This window comes from Periplaneta americana, chromosome 11 (assembly GCF_040183065.1).
Source record: "Periplaneta americana isolate PAMFEO1 chromosome 11, P.americana_PAMFEO1_priV1, whole genome shotgun sequence".
NCBI classification, from domain to species: domain Eukaryota; kingdom Metazoa; phylum Arthropoda; class Insecta; order Blattodea; family Blattidae; genus Periplaneta; species Periplaneta americana.
In genome coordinates, this window is record NC_091127.1 from 134431673 (window position 1) to 134456622 (window position 24950).

General features: G+C 35.9%; 1 protein-coding gene across 1 annotated transcript; it reads right to left on the bottom strand.

The window, feature by feature from the left end:
• Positions 1–12230: 12230 nt before the first annotated feature.
• Positions 12231–24857, bottom strand: Cyp40 (Cyclophilin 40). The gene is made up of 7 exons (XM_069840085.1): positions 24584–24857; positions 22712–22956; positions 19217–19405; positions 16297–16425; positions 16103–16221; positions 14816–14957; positions 12231–12640 (listed from the first exon to the last, which is right to left on the bottom strand). The coding sequence occupies exons 1-7, from the start codon at positions 24651–24653 to the stop codon at positions 12422–12424; spliced, it is 1113 nt and encodes a 370-aa protein (XP_069696186.1). The 5' UTR covers positions 24654–24857; the 3' UTR covers positions 12231–12421.
• Between the last annotated feature and the right edge of the window lie 93 nt (positions 24858–24950).

A 24950-nucleotide genomic window follows, 5' to 3' on the forward strand; every position in this document is an offset into this window, starting at 1 on the left:
AAAATTATTTAGGGCCAAATTAAAGAAGTACCTAATTTCTCACGCCTTCTATTCTGTATGTGAATTCATGACATTCAATAACACTTCATGAAATTGATACTAAAACTATGTGTTGTACTAGTAGACTATATTGTAAATCTCGTCTATATATATATTTCATCTAGACTGTGACTATAAATTAAGATTTTATAATAGTATTAAGTTTTTTGACTTGTTCCATATTCTAGCTGTAAGCATGTATGAATACCATGGAATGTTAATAAATACAATACAATACAACGTGCAGCTTCTCGTTGACCAAGTTTTCCAGTGCTTTTGTCATCTAGTGCCTGTTGTAGCGTTTCACTGGAATACCTTGCCTTTATTGCATACTGTCTTCTCTCTGGTAAATCCTTTTGACCTCTTGCCAACTAAAATTTTCAACACATTATGGAAACTCAAGACGAGTGTAAAAATTAGAACAGCAGTTGAATAAACAAAGTCAAAGACTTTGTAAAAAAATTAATTCAATATAAACTTAAAGTGTGTCTGTAGTAGATCTACCCAGGGTAGTAGTTACATTTTATATTAATTTTATGTAATAATCGTCTCATATTATTTAATACACAAATAATTATGTTTATTTATAATCAAATTTAAATGCTTATAATAGAATCGATGTTGTCATGCAAACTTTGTAGCAGGACAAAGTAACCTGAAATCGAACCAAAACAGCACGTCAGATTAATTTTATAATTTACAAGACATAGGATTATGTATGTCACGAGGTTACACAAAACAATAACTATTTCTAACAAAATAATCTACCCTCAATGAGGGTGACCATAAAGATCCAGAATAAAAGCACTACAGAATAATTTAGAAAGACAAAAAGATTAAATACAGGAATTGTTTAGTAAAACATCCTGAGAAATGCAAACCCTATAGAATCGTCAATGGCCAAAATATAAATGGTAGTGTAATATTTGGATTGAATCCTTAAGAATATCCAATAAAATTTTTTGAATTTCAAAAAATCAGAGACCGAGTGCTTTTAAAATATTCCATGTGAATTTACGAAGTGTGCCACGTGCACCAAACAAAAGACCAGAAACACTCCACTGACTAGTGGGAAGGTTATATTTCTCACTTAGGTATGGGATGGAGGATTCATAAATGGATTTCTTCTCCTCATCAACGTGTTGTGCATGCAGGGCATCCCTCTCAAACCGGATTGTAGGATCAAGAATTATTCCCTTAGATTGAGTCCTGTGGATGGCTACAATATCTGCTCTTCTGTTCGAATCTAAGGATGAAACGCAGTGGATCTCCTTGTATACCTCCCATCCGCGACGCTTGAGGACATCAGCAATACCGGTCTTGGCCTTATGGTGTCGATTGTTGCGCAGCAGTTCCGTTTTTCGACAATCCCAACACGTGACTAAGAGTTTCCGTCTCGTTGCAGCCAGGATGGCGACAACGGGTTGTGTTGAACCTTCTGCCGGGCACAGATCTAACCGCTGATAGATTGCTGGACAATTTAATTGCATTAATGTATTCTGAAATTGATAAATTTACTTTTGATGACATCCAGGAATTTGCCTTGGGGCACTCAGAATACAGGATAACACCTTTGCCCTTAAGAGGTAATTTATACCATGAGTCAAAACTTCTGTTCCGCAAGATCTCCCTCAATTGTCGACCTTTAGTGTTGGGAGCAATAGAAGACATTGATGTTTAGTCTACGTAGACTCAGTTGCTGTTCAGTGTGCAGGTTCCTTACAAATTTAAGATGCACATCATTAATACGGTGAAGACAATTACAGATGTTATAATGTTGAATGCTGGCCTCCCACTCTGCACAAAGAATTCCCAAACCTCTGACTTTTTTACTTGCGTATAACATTGAATTTGGCGTATCATCGGGCAGAATCATAATTTCCTTCACAGCACTTCTAATAATTTTGTCAAGATCTCGTAAGAATGCATCTGATAACTGAGGTAATGGAGCACATTGTAGAGGGTAAATCAAACCTGGCCATATATATCCGTTTATGATTTTTAATTTTTGGTCTGATTTTAATAATTTTATTCGGACGAGTCCATCCAAGTCTGAAGATATGTTTTTGATTGTCTTGGTTTTATTGAAGGAGATTTTGTCTGAGAAATCTATTCCGAGATATCGGATACGCTCATTTTTATCACGCAAGGAAGAAATAACAGAGCCTTGTAGAGAGATAATGTCATCTGCACAGAGCTTGCCCTTTTGTAAAACTATTGCCTTGCTTTTAGCTGGATTTATGTGAAGACCAATTTCAGTTAAGCTACTTTCAGCTAAATCAACAAGAGATGTAGCATTTGCTTTAGTGCTACCAATTAAAGCAAGGTCATCAGCGAAGGCTAGCGCAGACAAATGAGGTAGTTGATCTGATAAAGAATAGCCATATTTAGTAGAAATATCATAATCAGTCAGATTTTGCATCACATGATTGATTGCCAAATTAAATAATATGGGTGATAACGGAGAACCCTGTGCTATGCCACAATTTAAGGCTATAGGTTTTGTTTTTGTTTTTTTTAAATTTGATTCAATTTGAATAGTATTTGCTGATAACGAAGCAGAAATTATTTTATTTACTGTATTTTAAGGAAGAGAGGATAAGAATTAACATTTACAATACTTATAATGCTAAGATAAAATTATATACTTACAATATGAAATTGAAAATCATTCATAAACCAGCTACTATAAACAGAATGTAATACTTAACCACGTGAAGCCTTAACCCTTCAGTACTCACTTTTTCGTAACCTATTTAGTCGTGTGGGGACAGTTGTCACCCAAGTTATATTCTTGCTTTAGAGAATGAATTTGAACATTCTTTTCATTATGAATGATTATATAAATGTGTTACTACGGAGTATACACAGTTTATTTATAAATAAATATGAAAATAGTTTTGAAACAAAATTACTTGGATCCATTCCTATGTTCTGGGGCTGGCATAGCAGATTCTAGAATTCCCAGTAATACTTGAGAATACATTTTAATCTCTGAAGAAATATGATAAATGTAGATCCACAATCCTTTGAAGTTCAATAGAACAAATTATCCCTAAAGATATAGTATATACTCACAAAAGTGATAATGAATACTTACCGAAACTTTGCAGAAAAGTGGCGTGGTTCACAATTGTCACCCAAAAGAAGAAAACCTTAGCTACACAAGTTCTATGAGCAATTTAAAGACTGAAACTAAAGAAAGGTATTATGTGAGCTTGGTTTTGAAGGTACCTAAAGCCTCACGGTTGTAAACCCTTTCTAGGAAATATAACAATGAAAGAAAAAACGCTGGTTGACAGGTGTCCTCCACGCGACTACTGAAGGACTAAATACTTTTCAGGGACCGGACATAATAGATAGAAAGCAAAGCATAGAGATCATAGGTTATGGAGATGGCCACTTCAATCCAAAGATATCACACTTAGGAAATGTGAAATTGAATCTTCTAGTAAAATTGGGAACTGGTACAAAGTTACACTGACTAGCACAAAGTTACCCAAAATTACTGTATATATGACACAAACACTGAATTAAAACTGTAGAAGATACACGTAATGAAAATTCCTTTATGAAATATATTCAACTAAGAACTGAGAAATAAATTAGCACAACCATGTGAGAAATGAAGTTCAGTATTGTGATTTTGAATCACAGGCAACGATTACACCTAAAACAATGAAAGTATTTTTCTTGCCATTAACATGGTAAGGACAGTATACGCTAATAAAAAATAAAAATGAGACATAGTAAAAAGTGATGAGTGACAGAAAGATTTTCACTTCTTTTTTGGAATCAGTGGATAAAAGTACATAAAACAGCTACCACAATTATACATTTAACAAAATCACTATTGACCAGTGTAATTCAAATAATAAACAGTACTAGTAATAATCATTTGAAACTTGATACTGGAATTGAACTGTTGCAAAATGCGTGAATCGTATTCGTATCTGTGGCTTCTCAAAAATAGTCGTTTGAGGGTTTTCTGTTGCAGTAAAGATAATTCACATGTGTATTTGATAATGATAGGTCAATTTCCTTACTCGAAACCTGTACATATGGAATGTGTTGATGTTATGAAAGCTGTGATGGCAAATGCATAGACAATTCTCACTTTCAGTACATAATTCTTTCATCAACGGAAAAAAAATCACTATGATAAAACCCAAATATCAATATGTTCCTTACAGCACTTAAAAAACATTACAATATAAAATTCAATTAATTCTATTACATCTTTTGTTCAACTACGATACTTTATTGTTGTAAAACTATTTACACTTAACTTTGCAAACTTGTCATGGATAATTTTCTCTCTGCAAGATTCAACTAAGAACTGTATTTTTGTAACGTTATTATGCTACATCTACTTTTCAAGAACTTAACAATATAACAACGAACAAATATACAATATAACAATGAAAAACCATTTAAGCCAAACTTATGTGAGACATGGCTCATGCCTTTCATTAGTACAAATATCTATCTAATAGACTGTTTAAATTTCAGATTCTAAGACCCAGCTGAGATGTCACTTATCAAATTGAGCATCTCAAAATTGGGATTAGGTTTGGATTACCAACAGAACCTGTGAGATGTATTATGGACGAAGTTATATGGGGAATGTTTTCTACGAATTCTTCAGTTTCTTTTCTCATATTTGCTTCAGAATTGCTCCACTATTGCCATGCCATCATTCCCTTGATTCTAAATAGATTCTATTATGATGCTGTTGGGAACTTAAATGTAATCATGAAAAATACAATACTTTTTTTCTAAGGTGATTATAATTAGGCCTACTATATGAATCAACATTTACCAAACCGCCTTAACCTGTGAAGTTCTACCTGATGGATCCACCACAGAGAAATATTGGAGAGCAAGAACGCTAGTGGCTTCGTTGCCAAAGCCCGGCATTAGATAACAACAACAACAACAACAACAACATTTACCAAACTCTTTACATAATATTAATTAAAATATATATATATATTCTTCTTCTTCTTCTTTCCTTCAAGTATTAGGCCAAATGACCTGTTACGATCTCACAATTGAATTTTGAATCCAGCGCTTCTTTGGATGACCAAGAGATCTCTTCCCGTTTGGATGATAGTGGAGCATGACTTTTGGGATTCTATCTCTATGCATGCGATGCAGATGATTTATCCAATTCTGATAATGTTTTACGTGATTAATTACAGGTTCTAATTGTAATTCTTCCATTACATCTTCATTGCGTTTGTGATCCCATTTCGTATATCCCGCTGTATATCTCATAAATTTCATTTCATTAGCCATTATTCTGCTTTCGTCTTTCTTCCTCAATGTCCATGCCTCACTGCCATAACAAAGTACAGGTCTCGCCAAGGTCTTGTAAAGGCGAATTCGAGTATGCCTTTGTACTAGGGAAGGTTTCATAATGGTGTTAATTATTCCCATTGTTTTGGTGTATCTAGAAATTTTCTGTGAAATGTCTACTTCATCGAAAAAAAGATAATGTGTATCCGAGATATGTAAAATAATTTATCCTTTCTAATATTTTTGAATCTAAACATATTTTGCTTGGCACAGGGTATTTTCAGTAGAAGGCCATAATTTTAGTTTTTTCTTATTGATTTTCATATCATATTTAATTCCAATTTTGTTAAAATTAAAAATTGAACGTTGTAATTTATCTTCTGAGGATGCCACCAGACCTAAATCGTCTGCAAAAAGTAATGAATCTAGTTGTAAATGTCTATTGAGTTGTATATATCCATGAGGCAACTGTTTCCATTCTCTAATTATTTGATTCATATATATAATAAATAGCAACAGTGAAAGGCCGCAGCCTTGTCTTACTCCTGTATGAATTTCTGTCCAATGCGATAATTTATTGTCACACCTTACTGCAATTAGATTTGTTTTATAGATAGTGTATATGTTTGCTATAAGTTGTTGTGGAACATGGTCTGCAGCTAATACATTTAATAATTTACTTCTGTTTACCCTATCAAATGCTTTTTCCAAATCAATGAAAGCAATATGTGTTTCTAAGTTGAATTCCCAGTGTTTTTCCATCAATAATTTTAATGTAAAATATCCAACGCAACATGATCTTCCCTTTCGGAAGCCATTTTGTTCTACACCGAAAAGTGTTTCATAATGTTTATACAATTTGTTCTTGATCCCAATTAACCAGGTTCATGAACAAGTTGCACGGATTTTCGATAATCCAAGGAAGATATGTTAAAATCCTCCTCAAACCCCAAAGCCTCATGGAAAAATTTAACTTTCTCACCACACAAGACACCGGAGATTATGATTAATCCTTCTTTTTTCTTTCTGAATCATCTATACACATATCACTTCGTAGTTTTAGTTTTCTTAAACTTTTACGTTTCGAAGTGCTATCGCTGCTATCACAGATTCATACAAACTCCTCCAGCATTGTCTTGCTTTCCTTGATATCCTACTTCATTATCTTTCCAACTCACTAATATCAATGGATATGGTACTGTACATAAGTTGCAAGTAAATAGTAGAAACTGTTATGAATGTAATTTAATGTAGACAATTTTTGGTTCGTAGAAGCTACTGCCTGCTTTGTATGTCGGTAAGAACAAAAAAGAGAGGGAAGAAAGTTGAGGCAGAAAGAGAGGGAAAGGTGAAGAGAGAGATACGGAAGAAGGGAGAGAAGAGAGAGAGAGGAATCTATTAATAAACCGCAAACTGAATAATCTCAGCATGAGAAATCATAAGTTTACTTACTGTAATATGATTTTTAAGTCCACATTAAGTTAAATACTTCCTTTTGTGTGGTGGCACGCGAAGAAGTTTCCCAGTCTAGCAACACAAATTTTTTCAGGATAGTACTGTGCTTTTTTTGTCATTAAAATTGTTGGATTTCCGACATACATTTCCTCGACATGCTGCCATTTTCATGCACTTGTCGTAAACACTTTCTCTCAGACTCCATAGTACAGATAAATCTCAAGTGGTAGCCTACATCAAAAAGTGAAGCAAAACTAAGATGTGACTATACCTAGTCATTCAAATTAATGTATCCATTCAGCTAATAGTTGTGAACTTAAACATTTCTTCTTTTATAATCATTTATGGAAATTTTCATTACAATAAGGCTGTCTAATAAATAAGAGGTATTCTCTGTGCTTGGCCATGTTTGTAGAAGACTAAATTTCTTGAAATATTATCAGTGTACATGATCCACTGATGCAGAAGGTCGTAGCGTTTTGTTCATTGTGACAAAAGGTTTTGTTTGAGATGAATAGAAGCTAGAAATTAATCAGTAATATATTCTCCTAAATCATCTATGACTGGGATAGTTTTTTGGTTCTGCATTTGAAGAAATTTGCTGGTATGGAGTTAGAGAAGTCACCAAGTCAAGTTTGTAAAGCATCTTCGTTATCAAAAGAGTTCCCTTGAAGTTTGATGGCTAGAGAATGAAAAAAGTGGAAATCTGAGGACACAAGATCGTGCAAGAGTATGGGGGATATGGAATCACCTCCCAACCAATAGAGTTGTTTTCGTTATGTCAGCAGAATGCGGGAGTGCAGTATCATGTTGCAGCAGCACTTGATGCAGTTTTCCTGGTCGTTTTTCTTCAATTGCGGCTCACAAGGCGTCTGACTTGTTGGTAATAAATGTCAGCAGTTATGGTTACATTCCTGGGAAACAATTCGTAATACATGATGCCTTCTTTATCCCACTAGATGCATAACATCATCCTTTGTGAATGGACATTTAACTTTTGTACAGGGTGTTGTGTGTTGGAACGACAGAAACATTTTCTTGAGTCCTTTCTCTGATGGCATTCTCCCATACATGGCACAAATGTTTCGAGCCGCCTCAGTTGCCTTTGCTCCTCTATTAACTCAAATAGAAGAATATGTTGGAAGTGTTTTTTTTTTCCATTTGACATTCCTTCTTCTTTAGCCCACAAATAGCATAAACTTTCTTCAAATCCGCAAAATTAAAGGTGTATTTACAAGCACAACACTCCAAATGACAAATGATAAACAGTCTCCTAACAATGCAGTGTTGTGATGACGAACAAAAATGCTACGAACTTATGCTTCAACCTCATAGATAGAGCAGAGAAATTCGTCACTAGTCAAAAAGAACCACCATGAGAGTAGTACTGTATGTGGAAATACATATTAACGTAACAAGACATTTTATAAGAACAAAGCTGCTTCCAAAAATATAATTTAAAATAAAATAAAAATATAGGCCTACATAGTATAAAACAATTCATATTTGCAAATTCATCAGATCTTGATGTACAACATACTCTATATTACTACTTTCCAAATATCTCTACATATTTTCCCATTAATGTGCTCAGTAGTACACTAACACTGGTGAAAGGTGTTTCAGACCACCTGTATCAGCCTTTTTTTCTCGAAAACTATATGATACTGGTTGTTCATGAAAGAATTTTGATAACCAAAACCTATGTAAAGAATCAATTGGTGGCAGTACCATTTCCCGTAACAAACCAGAAATGGGGGTACAAATGAGAACATGAGTCATTGAAGGTGCCATTAGAAACTACCTTTAAAAAGAAACAACTTTTACTGAAACTTTTTTTTTCTAACTTTTATTGTTTACTCACAAAGCAACAAAAATGGTATTTTCTGAGAAATACTGTACGTTGTTAATGTACGTACGTAATGTTAGGAGGAAATCAGAACATTGTTTAGCACAGGGTGGCGGACATTTTCAAAACTTACTATGAAGAGTGTACGTACATTAACAATGTACATTTCTCAGAAAATACCATTTTTGTTCCTTTGTGAGTAAACAATAAAAGTTAGGAAAAAAAAGTTTCAGTAAAAGTTGTTTCTTTTTAAAGGTAGTTTCCAATGGCATGACCCATGTCCTCATTTGAAATTTCGAAGTTGACCTCAGGTACCCCCATTTCCGGTTTGTTACGGGAAATAGTACTGCCACCAATCAATTCTTTACATAGGTTTTGGTTATCAAAATGTTTTATGAACAACCAGTATCATATAGTTTTCGAGAAAAAAGGCTGATACGGGTGGTCTGAAACACCCGGTATATATATAATAAAGGCCATTCAGAGAGATGATACTGCGGGAATGGAGCAATAGTATAGTGAGATAGAACGGCAGAAGTTTTTAGAAAAATATGACCCAACTATATTTTGTCTATTACAGAATCTGCAAGGGATCAAATCATGGTGCTTTCGGTCAGAAACAAGCAGCTGATCTATCTGTAAAAATGTTTTCATTTGATTCTTCATTCTAGGCCCAAATATATCAGCAATTTACATTTAAAAATGACGATCTTCATTTCAGTTTGTGCATATACATGCTTGTCACACAACAGTTTAATTTTGATAATGTTCTAAATACTGAATATGATTACTCTGTCCACATCTGCCACATACAATTGGTAAAATCAAACCTTTATGAGCAGAACATGGGACTCTTCAATGATATTATGTTTCAAGCTTCTTTCATTGCTTGTAATTTACATGGTGCATGACCCATGTCTCACGTGAATTCAGCTTTTCATGTGTAACAGCAGATAACACGAATATCCCTTTCATGGCCACATAAAGCTCTCTCTGCCGACAATTCACATACTGGTACAGGGAAATTCTTTACAAACGCCAAAGGACGTCAGAAATATGGATGCACCTGCCCAAGATCTCGTGCTATCTCTATATCTCTCCCCTAGCCATCCACTCTTATCGACTGCAGCAATAACTTAAGTAAGAAGAGTGTTAATATACAGGGTAGACCGCTCGAATGTACTTAATTTCACTTGTATGTGACTGGTGAACAGTTGAAGATAGAACGTTACGGTAACATTTATATGAAAGGAAAACTCAACAAGTTTCGAATCCTGTCAGGAGATGTGCGCAGACACGGTTTATTTTCGTAGATTGTATCAATTGTCAAAATAGCAACACTGCAGATGAAAGCACAAACTGTCTTGTGGTATGCGGAGTTTAAATCAATTGTTAGAGTTCAAAAGGGAGTATCGGTGACTGTTCCATGATGCTCTAACTGCTAAAAGCATTAAGAAGTGGCACGATACATTTTTAGCTACAGAATCAGTGTTGAAGAAGCATGGTGGTGGTCGTAGAATATCTGATGAAATGGTTGCAAATGTTCAAGTCGCGTATGAGCAAAGCCTATGGAAGTCATTAAGAAGAGCTTCGTGGGAACTTCAAGTACCAAAATCAACATTGCAACGAATTGTCCACAAACGTCTCAAACTGTACGCATACAAAGTGCAGTTAATGCAACGTCTGGAGTCGAATGACAAACCCAAAGGAGTGGAATTCACCAATATGATGCTAGACCGTCTCAGAGCTGATCCTGATTTTATGTCCAAGATCGCTTGGCCCCCGAGATCTCCGGATTTAACACCGCTCGATTTCTTTGTCTGGGGCTGCGTTAAAGATAAAGTGTATCCCACCCCAGTCAGAGACCTTTGTGATCTTCAGGAGCACATCATAGAGGCTATTGAGAGCATTCCAGAAGACATGCTCCAATGTGCTTGGCAATAAATCGTTATCACCTCGATATCAACACAGTGACAGCTGAAGCTCACATAGAGATATGTGCATATCGAAACTTGTTGAGTTTCCCTTCCATATAAACGTTGCTGTAGGTTTCTATCTTCAACCGTTTACCAGTCGCATACAATTGAAATTAGGTACAAACGAGCAGTCCACCCTGTATTTTTAAAAAGCAGAATGAATGCAACCAATCCATGACTGCATTTTTCAAATTAGATATAATTTTGAAATACCGAATTTTCATTTTGAAGCATATCTGTACATTGTGCAATTTTCGTTACAGCAGAAAATCTCAAAGTGAGTTTCCCTTCTACAGTTCTAAATATATATATATATATATATACATACCAACTAGTGACTAATGTCGCGTGCCTGTGTCAGCATCATATAGAAAACTGAAAAATAAATTATATGCCTCAATTGAAGCACAATTGGGCAAAATCAGTATTCAATTAAACACTAATTTTAGAAATTATTCTAAACATTTCAAATAAACTCCTCTGAGTTTCAAGGAACCCATTGCAATACCTGAGCCATAAATGCAGGAAGTCTTTATTTAGAGCATTTACTGTAAATGGCAGGGTATATATAGGTTAATTCTTCAATCAAAAGCACAGGTTACAAATTACTGAAAGATGACTCATTGTTATGGGAGACAATATTTGTGGAAAAGGAAGGCAGCCAGAGACGTTTTAAAGAACATACCAATAATTTTAAAGGCATAAATACAATTTGTTTTCCATATTTTTGACAAGAGTTGAGATGTTAGCATAAAGCTCACGCCATATTAGTCCTGAGGAAAAAATTCAACAGAAAAACTGAGTTTCAGTAATCGTGGATTTGCTTCTGCAGAGAACTAAAACGACACATTGTTCCAACAATTATGCTAATTTCTCATTTTCCATTACTACACTTCCTGTTTACCTAGGTATATTTTGAGATTACTGAAAAATCTCATTTACGTTCAAACACACTCCAATAGACTACACCACAAAGCACTGGATTAATCTTCAGAGAATTAAATGCTCTGATTTCTGAAGTTAAACAATTGACTAGCATGCTGAGAAATTTTAGAGGACTAATTCATGCAGCCATTAATACTGCAAGAGACTGTAAATTACAATTTTTAAAACTGAGCAAATTGAGCTATTTCCCGTCTATAGATGTACACTTATACTAGCTGCCATCACTTAGGTAAACAAATTACTTGGACATAAATATTCTTACCTAAATACACAAGTAACTCCATTCAAGATAGGGGCAAGGGGAAGGCAGGAACTATATTCGTCTATGCATCATAAAGGTTTTTCATGCACCAAAACAATAATATTTTAATTTGTGGCAGTGGCGTTATTGTAAAAACTGAATTTCTCTCTGCAATCAAAGATTATGAAATGTAAATATTTTAATAACATGATATATATTCTTTAAAAAATAAAACCTTTTACACACAGATAAATAAAAAATACTCAATATAATGAAATAATATTAATGTAGGAAAAGCATCAATGGACAGGCAAAGAGTCAAATATGCCTGGTTCATTAGGTGCTGGGTTTCTGTTCTTTACGCACATATAATATGTACATATTGTGCTTTCATTTCGATCCATTAAAAAAAAAAGAAACAATAAAAAATTAGAGGCTTTTATTTCCTCAATTCTTCTCGTATAAAAATATTTAAAATATTATTGTGACATGATTGATAATAACAACAATAAAGGCATGGTAGGTCAGGGGGAGTTCTGTCCTACCAGCTGAACACAAAACTTCCACAGGAAGTAAAAATAACACACAGAGTCACAGTGCATACCCATCTGCACGTCATTTGAACATTTTCTCACACGTCAACTTCTCCAGTGCCAAGTAGTTCTGCATTTCCTTCTTCAGAGAGTTGATTTCTTTTAGGATCACTTTATCATTTTTAGACAATGAAAAAGCCTTCTTCAGGTCCTTCAGTGCAGCTTCGTAGTCATTCAGTCCCCGTTTTGCTTGTCCTCTTCTATACAGTGCTTTTGCACATTTGGTATCAATATTAAGTGCCTGGAAAAGTTAGGATGTTTTAGTTTCTATTGCAGGAATACATTTCTAGTTTGCATGTGAGTGAAATAGCACATTCTAATGAATGTCAAAGGATTCAACTACATTTTCATGACTCAAAAAAATGGATTTGTCCATTCCTGAACTTCTTATCTGAATATTCACATATTGCATTCTGGGTCATTCCCTCGTACAGTAAAGAAAGTCCGCACACAACCAACTATATTCACCGTAAATCTAAAAAATAACTGTTCGGGAATGAAACAGAAGTCCCTTGCTAAATTCTATAAGCAAATAAACTATGATATGACTTTTTCATTTAAAAAAGCATATCAACACAGCAGCTTTATAAATACTGAGAACATATTCAAAGTAGCAGTATCTCACATTTTCTTCCCTTGATTTGTATTCAGTCAAGTAACTGATGAATGCACCAGACGATCTCTTATACTGGCTGAAAAGGCTCATCATCATCACCATCATATCATCATCATCATCCAAACAAGTATAAGGCCCAAGGCCCATTACGGTTTCAGTGAGTCATTCTTGGTCCACCTTTTTTTTTTTGGATGGCCTAAAGATCTCTTTCCTTGGGGACGGTATTGAAGCATCACTTTTGGGAGTCTATTATAATTCATTCGTTGGACATAACCCTTCTGGGCTAGCAACCCATTAGGCGACCATTTTATATTGCTTTCAAGTCTCATCTCTTTCATGTGACAACAATAATGAGAACTGATGGAATAATAGCAAGGAAAGTATGAGTACCAAAATTTTATAGTTGACCATATTCATAGCAAACAGTTAACCTGGTATGGCCATGTTCGGAGGATGGAGGAATTTAGACTGCTAAGACAGATGCTGGAATGGATCCCCGAAGGCAGGGGGAAGCGGGGAAAGCCACAGATTACATGGAATGGAGGAGATTGATAAAACTATGTAGCGTAAAGGATTGGCAGACTGCGAAGATAGAACAGAATGGAGAAGAAAAAAAATTTGGGCACAGGAAGATGCTTAAGCATTCTTAACCTGTTATACACATAGCATGAGTACAAGAACACTTGTCCCATCTCTAATTCTGTCCTCACAAATTTCAACTGGGAATCAGTGCAATTTGAATGCGAGCTTCTAATAAGATAATCTACCTAATGAAGGATGCACTGGAAGGAATTGTGAATGGGAAAAGTGTTCGGGGCAGAAGAAGAGATCAGATGATAGACGACATTAAGATACATGGATCATATGAGGAGACAAAGAGGAAGGCAGATCACTGAATGTATGAATAAATAAGATAATTGAATACACTACTGAAATGGTCGTAGCAAACTTCTCATGATCTTTAAGGGCCCCTACAGATGAGGCCACTTAGCAGTACCACTAATGGCTCGTTAGTGGTGCTGCAAACGCGTGTTTGAAGCACTGCTTCTGCTTAATACACTAAATTTTTGCAGACAATTTTTCAGTCTTCCAGTGAACATGGACATAGAGTGAGATATACTTTTGCCAACTTTGCTCATACAGAGAAAGAATAGACGTAAAAATAGAAGAAGAGTCTGGTTTTGGAAAGACAGGATCGAGGACTATTTCACACTTTATTTGATGAGTTACATTAGGGATATAAAACTTTTTTTTTTTTCGCATGTTTAAGAAATCACAAAAGCTTCTGGCAGGAATTACCAATTGGGGGGGGGAGGGGAGACACTGTGGCACAATAGGCTGTAGATTGTCGTGGCAGTGTAAGGAATTGGTGACCCAGCAGTCATCTGTTAGCAGCATCAATCATGCGTCACTAAAATAGTAACATCGCTGTGGTGCCATGTAAAATCTACAATTTAATTCTTAATATCGCAATGAGAAGCGCCACTTTTAGTGGTCGCCACCAACAGCAAAGCCAGCTACTCAGAGCATCTGCAGCGCCACTATTCTGTGGCTGTGTCTGAAGGCCCCATTTATATCCATTATTCACAAGCGGCAACACTTCTTAGAAGTGGCCTCGTCTAAAGGGGTTCTAAATCTTTCAGCTTAATTATAATTTTTCATCCATTGTTTAGAATGACTTAGAAATTATGTCACAACTTTACGTGTTAGCAAAGTTTTACAAGTGCTTCTTTTAAACTCAAGTTAAAGCTATGATATAGATGCATAACAGTCTTTTCTACTATATGTCTCTATTCTTACCTGATTGCAAGATTCTAATGCATCCCTAAAGAGATTTCTCTTTAAGGAAACAGCTGCAGAGTTGAGTAGGCATATTAGTTCTGTATCTGCAAAATTTTTATGTTTTGGATTCTTTTCTATGTCCTTCAGTTTGGTCCGAGACCTAAAAAACAAAATAAAATTACATTACTCTTCCATCTTCTTCTAGATAGTTAGGATTGGGACCCAAGGACTCACTTCAAGAATTAGCCTGACCATCAGTTTTTGGTCACTCCACCTCTTTCTGTACCATGAGTTTGAACTTAATATGCAATCTGGACAATAATAGAAATGTAATAAAAGCATTCTAAGGGAATCTCTCGACCACCACTGTGGAGGAACGGTTAGCTTTCCTAACCATGAAACGAGCAGGCCCAGGTTCACATACTGGTTGGGTTTTTTCCGAGGTTTTCCCTCAATTATTTGAAGCAGAATTGCTGGATAACTTTTGGGGTTGGACTCTAATCATCTTCAATAGTTACAGGTTGACCAGGAGGACATGGCAGACATGGTTCCAGGATCCATCTACAGATGCCATCTGTCTGTGGGAGCTGCACATATCCCAGAGAAGCTGTAGGGGCTTCAATTAGCGGACTGCAGCGGACAGGAGGAGTGTAGCTTCCTCGGATATAGATGGTGCCTTGGTGAATCGTGGAATTAATGGCAGCATGTCCCTCTGGTTAAGGATACAGCAGATTCATGCACGTGAATTGTGAACAGATGCTATTGATCTGAAGAGGCCGCAGAGGAACATCACAGGGAGGTGGAGAGGTGTTGCTGTTCATGCGGACTCCATAAGACCTGGATGCTGTGGCCAAATCGATGAGATGGCACCAGACAATGAATCACATGCTTGATGAGTAGTCCTAAGGACTTCAAAATCATCCCAGTAAGGGAGGGGGAACCTCTCACAAGTAATTTCGGTGATTTTTCTTAAACTAGCATGGAAAAAGCCCGAGGGGGGGGGGGGGGAAGCATCACCACATCAACAACATCCATTCTCTCTTGCGAGGATTATAAACCAACATACACATTCGAAAGTAGTGGGACTCTCCAGTCCTGTGGTCAGTATAACGCAATGATCATGTAAAACAAATCAGAATATAAGACAAGAAAAGGGAGACAAATTTTCACTTCGAATCCAAGTCCAATGGATTTGTTACTAGCGAACAGAAGACAGTAAACATAAATTTGTTTCTTCATTCATTTATTAAAATTCGTACTCCATCAGCAGCACTTAATTTTCTCTGAACAACCTTCAAGCCTTACCATTCTATGTAGCGCAGGGCTTTCTTGTACTTTCGATCAGCATACGCATAATCCTTAGTGTTGTAGAAATAATTTCCTGAAGCCTTTATTTTAGTTATAACTGTTTCAAGTTCGTTCACCTGTAAAAATAAAAGATATTATTAAAATAATGTATCAAAATAAAGTACACATGCAAAATAAAGTGCTGTAATGACCTCGAGATCTTGTTTGTAGGTTTCCCAGTCAGCTGGATATGGAGGGAATACGTCCGGAGTGCCATCAGTCTCCCCCACGCCCCAGTCTTCATCAGGCCTCAATTCGCCACACTCTTCAATCCAGCATTTCTGCTCAAACACAAATGTCATTCATGATAAAAAATATCCACAATCAAATGGGAAGAAGACCTATCTGCTTACTGTTCATACCAACAAGTGATGTTATATATACAAGTCTACTTCATAAGGTAATTCAAAATTCTTGAAATATGAGGGTCATTTCATAAGTCATGGCATCTATATCTTCTGAATAACCGAAAATGTGGTTAGTTCATTATATACATTTGAAAACTTGTTGTACACTGTACAAGATGCCACTGCCAGATTGTGTCTGTGGCTAGTTGACAACATACGCAAAAGTTAGTATATTAGCGATGGGGATGGGAGATCTTGAAACAACTCGCCTGATCTCAGTCCATGTGACTTTGATCTCATTCCACAATTGAAGAAGCTGCTGCGTGGGAAATAGTTTGCAAACATGGAGGACATCTTAACAGCATTTCGGTGAGAGGTGATACATATAGACAAATCGCACACAGTTGACAGTATTCAATGCCTGCGTTATTGTTGGCAAAGAGGTGTGGAAGCCTTGGGGGATTATTTTGAAGGGTGTAGGCTGTAAATAATGTATTTTGTGCGAGATCGTGCGTATTTGCTTGGTTTCTGCACAAAACCAATCCGCAGAAAGTCTAAAATTCCACATTCAGCATTCCCAACCTAACACACATAACAATTTCCCTCTTCTTACCGATTAAGTGACATATTGATTTTACTGCTTTAGGCTTTTAACATATTATTTTTAGAGACATTCAATATAGTAATAATTATAAATTGGAAACTTACCACTGCAATTTCACCTAAATTGCACTGTTAATTATTATTTTTAAATATTTGCAAAAATTAAGTAAACTCTACAACTCCACTAAAGTTACTGCATTCGTGATGCAAGTAACATTAAGGAAGCCGTGAAAAAATCAACAAGATTCCAGACTCATCATAGACTGGGGGAAAAAAAAAACAGACGTATATCACGGCCTGCTGGAGTATAGTAAACACAGAAAACATTTTAAAGCAACAATGTTGAAGATAGATATTTTTGTTTTGCAAATTTGCCGTCATTAAACAGAAACCAAGAGGAAATTTCATTGCAACTAATTAGAAATTCCTCTTTCAGGTATGTAATAAACGATCTTCGCACAAAATAATGTACGATACATGAGCAGTATGTTTTCTTTCAATTCTCGGAAATTAAAAAAGCTCAACTACGTTTCGCTTTTTCAAACTTTTCCTCGAACATGAAAACTTCAACATACCGCTCTTGTAACGCATATTACTATTGTTTCCTTTTGTGCATAATAAAACAAGGATTTCTATTTATGCATCTTTCAATTACCCTTACCCATTGCCTACTGTACCCGGACCCAATTTGGTACTAGCATTGCGAAGCACATTCCAGTGACCTTCAATCGCATATAGTGAATTTCTATTCCTGCAGCTTTACTGGCTGATATAATATAGTTGCCATGACTTATGAAATTACCCTCATATGAGTGTTTAATTTGTAGAAACTATTCTTAATGTGAGCAAATATATATATATATATATTTTTTTTTTTTTTTTTTTGCATGTTCTTTATAGTTAGGCCACCAAAAGAACACCTTTGACAGCTCCACTGAAGATAGGACCAAAAAGTTTCAATACTTAATCCATCTATCTTGTTACAGGGTTTTATGTTACCATAATAACCCTTTCCCTCATGTTGTCACATGCATACAGAATAGAAGCACATTGCTGAGAGTACACAAAGCAAGCCTGTTGTGTGTTGTTGTCTCTTGAGGATTTTTATTTTTCTTAAAGATAATTATGAGTATACTTGTTTTTTTGAAAATGGGACATAACAGTTAAGCGGCCTAACTTTAAACTACAGTGCCATGTTGCCAATATGGATACCACGCTGTCAGCTGATGAAAGATCAATTGACATTAAGATTGCTGACGTTAAAACATTCATTGACAATTGACCCGAAGGTAAGAAAACAATACAAAAATCGACAGAGAATAAAAGACGAAACGTACCAATGCTAACATTGTGTGAACAATAAATGTCGCCAAGAGCGCTATTAAGCACTCGCCATCTGGGAACGGTAAGTTTGGCAACTCAACTGTTATCATAGCAACAGGCCTACCACACTATGTGACATTCAGTTGTTTTTCCGATCGCAACACTCCTGTCATGTCCCATCTTTAAAAAAAAAACAAGTATAGATGTGGCATTTGCCAAAAAAAAATCAGCTTTTTATGCCAAGAACTCAAATTCAAATTCTGGCGGATTCAAGAGAAATTTGTGGTAGACATAGAAGATGTATAAGAACAAGTTTTTGTGGTTTACTTCCATGTAATAGAAATCTACATTTCATGGGAGGATCATGGACAACATTCTGTTGATGACAATTTGGCACATTGCTTCTAGAGTAGAATGCTTGAATCAACTAAGGATAATCATAAGGTATAATATTTGTAGACAGTGTTGAATAATTCACGTAAATGTACCTTAGGCATAAGGTTAGACAATACGGTATGAAATTTCTAACCATTGCATGTATCATTGGCTGAAGCTTGCTGGTGAAAGCATGGAGGACTGTCAGAGTTGTTCTTCTGGTGATCCCACTAAAATTAAAAAGAGCCTCAGTACTCTCAGTGAATTCGATAAACTCACAAATATTAATCATCTCCATCAAAATGCCTAATAATTATGCATATACATGGTGAATACATGTAATCTGCCAATTATGCAAAATTCTTCATAACATATGCATCATAAACTCTTAAATTCTTCCTCTTGTTCCAAGGTGGACAGTTACCACTAATGGGCGATCTTGATCAGTGGTGACTCTACTGACTTCTTCCACAATGCCAAAGCCCTTCTTCACTTCACCAAACACAACATTTACATCGTCCAAGTGAGTGCAGGGCACAGTAGTGATGAAAAACTGCGAACTGTTGGAGTTGGGACCAGCATTCGCCATGCTTAGCAGACCCCCACTGTGGTGCTGGAACAAGATGTAGTGAAAACAAAACTCACAAAGGCAGCTTGTGACGTCTTTCAACAAGGTGAGTTTATGAAGAAATGCTCTGTTTGTTAAAAAATAAAATCAAACAATGAGGTAGCAAAAATCTTAATACAATAGATTTTTCTAGTCAGATACAAAAATTTCGTTGGGAAAATACTGTTATTTATGTGCCTTTCTTACAAATTAGTGCTAAACTGGAGAATTACCACGGTCGCTTTGAACTGTGTCATTATGTTTACCATCAAATTGAACTAAATACACAATGTCACCAACATAAGAATATGACGTTGGTGTGTAGCATAGTTGGTGGGAGAAATTTGTTTCTCTCTCTCTCTCTCTCTCTGCCTCCTTCGTTCTGAACATTACTGAGAGATAGCACCAGTGTTAGCTACAAGGTATATTTGCGTAAATATTGCGAGTCAATTATGACTGGCTTAGATGAGAGGCTTGGGACAGAAACAGTTTTGCTGTAGCGCATGCGCGGACCTCTCATGCAGTGGGAGCGTGATCTTACTTGAATTTATTTTCGCGTGTACATTGCAGATTAAATGACTGAGATCCCTTCTTACTCCGGTTACAGACCTTGCATATACGAAGATTAGGTTTGGTTAGTTCAGGTTTTTATTAATCAAGTCCGCGCATGCACATACAGGTAATATGATCCTGTCGCGAGCTGCACGTGATAATTGATATGAGGTCGAGGAATGGGAGTAGGTTAGGTTAGGTTAGCTTAGGTTAGCTTTGGTTAGGTTAGGTTAGCTTAGCTTTGGTTAGGTTAGCTTAGGTTAGCTTTGGTTAGGTGAGGTTAGGTTAGCTTTGTTAGGTTAGGTTAGCTTAGCTTAGCTTTGGTTAGGTTAGTTTAAGGATAGGGAAGTGACAGGAGATTTTAACATGAAGTTCATTTACATATTATGTAATATAAATGTTATCATTTGCATGTATTTGATGAAACTTTTTAATTTTAACATAAAATTTGATTTCATTCGTCCATGTAGTAGTTATATAATATGACAGTTTTTGATTCGTAATATTGATAAAAAATGATAGGCCTATAATAAAAGCGGTGAATAATTTCATGGTCCCTAAATTTTTTTTTTTCGTAAAAGGCTAGGTTTTTTCTCCTTGTGATAACCTAGTTTAAGATCTTACTACATCTGCATTTTCTTTTAATGCATTCAAAAAACCGCCGTTGTACTACATAAAACCTTGAACTTGACTAATGGAGTGAATTATTTAAGAATATAGTCGCGAATTTGACTACCACCATTTCGATTGTCTTTTGTTTGATACGGCTCGTTACGGCCCGGTGACTAATGGTTAGCAAGTAGCGTCGACTATCGATATTGGTCTGCCATGGGTATTATCCAGTTGTTCCCAAATTAGATTAAGTCAGCGATATTAAGCTTGTTTATGAACATGACACGTGTTTTATAGGAAAATAAGAAGTCAGCACTCCTTTACAGGAAATTATATTTACATATTCATATATGACGCCTCGATATCCTCATTGAATAATCAAGACTACCTGTCATCTCTTTAATACTCTTATGATGCACTATTTTTAAGTGATCTTTATGATGCCTTTATAAGCGATGGTGTCAAAACTATCTCCGATACTGTATGGGATTGATCCCACAATTTACCAACCAATAACTGATTAGCTCACCTATCTATACCATAGCATGAATACCAAACTGTGAACTCATACTTACAGTAGGGCCTATGCCAGATATCAAGTAGGCTATTGACATCAAACATCACATTGCCTCTTTAATTGCATTATATTACCAACAATATAAGTTACACATATAAACTCATTAATAACAACTATATCAACACTTTCTACTGGGTCACGAACTTGATAGATATTTCTTCTCATTACCTTCAGATATAACAGGCTAGTTTAAAACTTCTCTAGACTCTTTCAGTCTGATAGTAGTCTATATGAATTCATTTATGATATGGGGATATCTGTAAAGTAGAATTCGTAACTTCAGACGACAGAATTAGAGAATTATTAACCAGAAAGTGAAAAAATCTGACAGCTTCTTATAGGGATGTCTGAAGACAATTGATTTAAATTCACAAGTTTGATAATACGAAAGACAATTGCCATCACCTTGGCAAATCACCCATCTTAGTGGGGGGGGGGGGGGGATGTATTTCACCTTTAACATATTTCCATATATGGGTATAGTCAGTTGGTTTTTCGATGTGTTCAGATATGATCTTCCACTACTAGTTTGGCAGTGTCTAATTTCATTTCTGAAATGGGGGCATTTCTAAGGCACTACTATACACACTGATATGATAATAGGCAAAGATGAGAACTAACAAAATTAGAATTTTAACGAGGACAAGAAATTACTGACAGCCAGTAAATTTTTCCTGAGTTCTCTCATTCAGGAACAGGGTTATTTTGCGTACTGTGTATCTACAACATGAAACTCCTCTCTCAGCTTCACTTCTCCGAGGAAATGATGTTAAGGACTTTTTGAATTGATTCGAATCCTAGAACCTAGAGTCTAATAGTAAGCATGGTAAAGACTATCTTGGATGTATAAATATGTTTATAAATATTACTTACTTACTTACTTACTGGTTTTTAAGGAACCCGGAGGTTCATTGCCGCCCTCACATAAGCCCGCCATTGGTCCCTATCCTGAGCAAGATTAATCCATTCTCTATCATCATATCCCACCTCCCTCAAATCCATTTTAATATTATCTTCCCATCTATGTCTCGGCCTCCCTAAAGGTCTTTTTCCCTCCGGTCTCCTAACTAACACTTTGTATGCATTTCTGGATTCGCCCATACGTGCTACATGCGCTGCCCATCTCAAAGTCTGGATTTAATATTCTTATTTAAAGGATTCGTAACAAGCTGTTTTTACGGTGATGGGTTGTTAGCCCTTCGCCCAACCCTCAAGGTGGAGGACCACCCCTAATCGGCTGTCCGCGACTGCTTATTCAATATATTCACAGTTACCCTCCATAACTGGAGGCCATCTTCTCGATCCACAACCTGAGAACGCGCCATGCCGTGGTGATAGGGACCCACAATACATGGTTTATAAATACTAAATTAATAAATATTAAAATTGATAGCAAAAGTTGTGACAGAAGTTTTAAAACTCAGCAGGACTGAGGCATGTTTTCTGATATTGTCAGTTATTGTGGCAGGTAGAGAGTGATGAAGAAAAAAAGCCTGTGATCCTAGAAACCATTAAAGCTTATGAACAAATGATAAGAAGCTGAACATTTTTATTTGATGAAATGGTTTTACCTTTATTTCAAAATTTTCATCTTCGAATGTTAAGCCATAAATGCTCTCCCCTCCTGTCCCATCAAAACTGATGATGTCTCCACCTTGAATCATGAACTCAGACACAGCTTTATGGAAGATGCTCCCCTTGTAATGTAGAGGTTTCCCCAATTTGCCAACTCCTTTCTCTCCTGTACATAATGCTCGGAAGTTTTCTGTTGTTTTCGGACAGACATCTTTATACAACTCTAGCACAACTCTTCCCACTGCAAAGACAAAACAATTTACTTCAGAACTAGTTTGGAATGACAGTTTCTACATTGGACAGGTGCTAATGGCTTCGTTGCCAAAGCCCGGCATTAGATAACAACAACAACAACAACAACAACATTGGACAGGTAGGCAGATCATTCCAAACTCGATACAAAGAACACATTAAAGCAATAACCAGAGGACACAATACATCTACATATGCCGAACACATAACTAATGCTAACCATACATACTATAACATAAATACAGACATGGAAATCCTCCACATACAACCCAAAAACCAAAAACTCAACACACTAGAACAATATGAAACATACAGACACACTAAAACACATCCCAATCAAATTCTCAACACACAGATCAATTTCAGAATACACACACTATTTGACACAACTCTTCATCACACGAACGCACCCACACAATAGGCAGCGAAGTTGATATAGCGCCGAGATCTAGTAGGCTCTGAGGATGGTGTCAAGTAGCACCGAAACAGCTGTAAGCCACACATGCTTATATAATTAACACGAGTAAGATCGCCATTTAATCAATTATTTGATTTTAAAGACTTGATTGATAAGAGATGTTAGTTTCTGCAAGAGATACTCACACTTCGCAATCAATAAAAGTGGCAAAACACATAATGGAAGTGGTGATGTGAGTTTCGTAGAAACAGAAGATTCACTTCAAAGAATGAGATTGCAACAGACAAAAGAAATTCTCTGCTTTTTGAAAACATTTCGCATCTCATAACAGTGATGCTTATTGTAAAGTTTCTTGCTGATTGGAATGCAATACCTAGCATGAACTCTATCTTGGCTACATCTTGGACAACATACCTACAGCTATTAACACCCATATCAAGAAGAAAGAGAGTAGGCCTACAGAATATTCACAACACCAACACTTTTGTAATAGCATGTTACGCTGCAGTTCTCCTTTATTTGTAGCCGCTTATTATTACTTTATAATATATATTTTACATTAAAATTATTAAATTTGCTGTACTTGGCAGAAAGGATCGGTTGTTAAACATTTAGAATGACCTCAATTGAATATGATGTTTAGTTATCATTATCAGTAATAATACATGGTAAACTTTACTAAGCCATATCCCGATTTAAAATGTTAACTTAGTTCATGGATTAGGTCGTCGCGTTTCACTTTGTCTAGTGTTATGTATAGAACAAATTTAATATGTTCACATATTTCTTCTCTTAAGAACACGGTTACCTTCATTACCCTCTTCCCCCAAAATTTTCAACTTTGTGCACACAAAATAAATTATTGGCACTGAAAAGTGACTTTTCGTGAACATAATTATGTGCATTCGACAGACGAATCTGCTCTTTTTAGTATTTTAAGATAATTGTTGGCAGTGAAGTAACCGTATACTGAAGTTTTCCATAATATGACGAGCTAACACAAATTTTAGCAAGCCGACAATACATATATTGAGAAGTTATGGATGAATATGATCAGCTAACACAAATTTTACCACTCCAACAGTAAATCACATATGCCTAACAAAATGTGAACACATACAAATCTTATCGACTTATGACAATTATATATCAAAACACAATAACTGTCATGCTTAAAATATGTTATTTACATATTAACCTCTACTTAATCCAATATTAATATCCAAGAACACAAGAGGATTCTGATTGTTTTCCATATTATTATGCATTTAGTGACTGGAACTTGATCGTTGCTCATGTACTATCCGTTTGCAAATCCATTCCATTTGTGATAAATTACACAAAATTAGTGAAACATTGATAATATCTCTAATCACAACAATTTCACACAAATTATTATACTACAGTGTTTGTTTACTATCAACAACTTTACGATAGTCTTTTGTTTCAGTCATCTGTTCAATATATTCAGGAGTTTACAAACAGAGTGCGCTTCAATTTGAGCCTGTCGCAGTGTCCGCAGTGTTGCAATTTAACAACTCTATCGCTAGATCTGAGCGACAAAA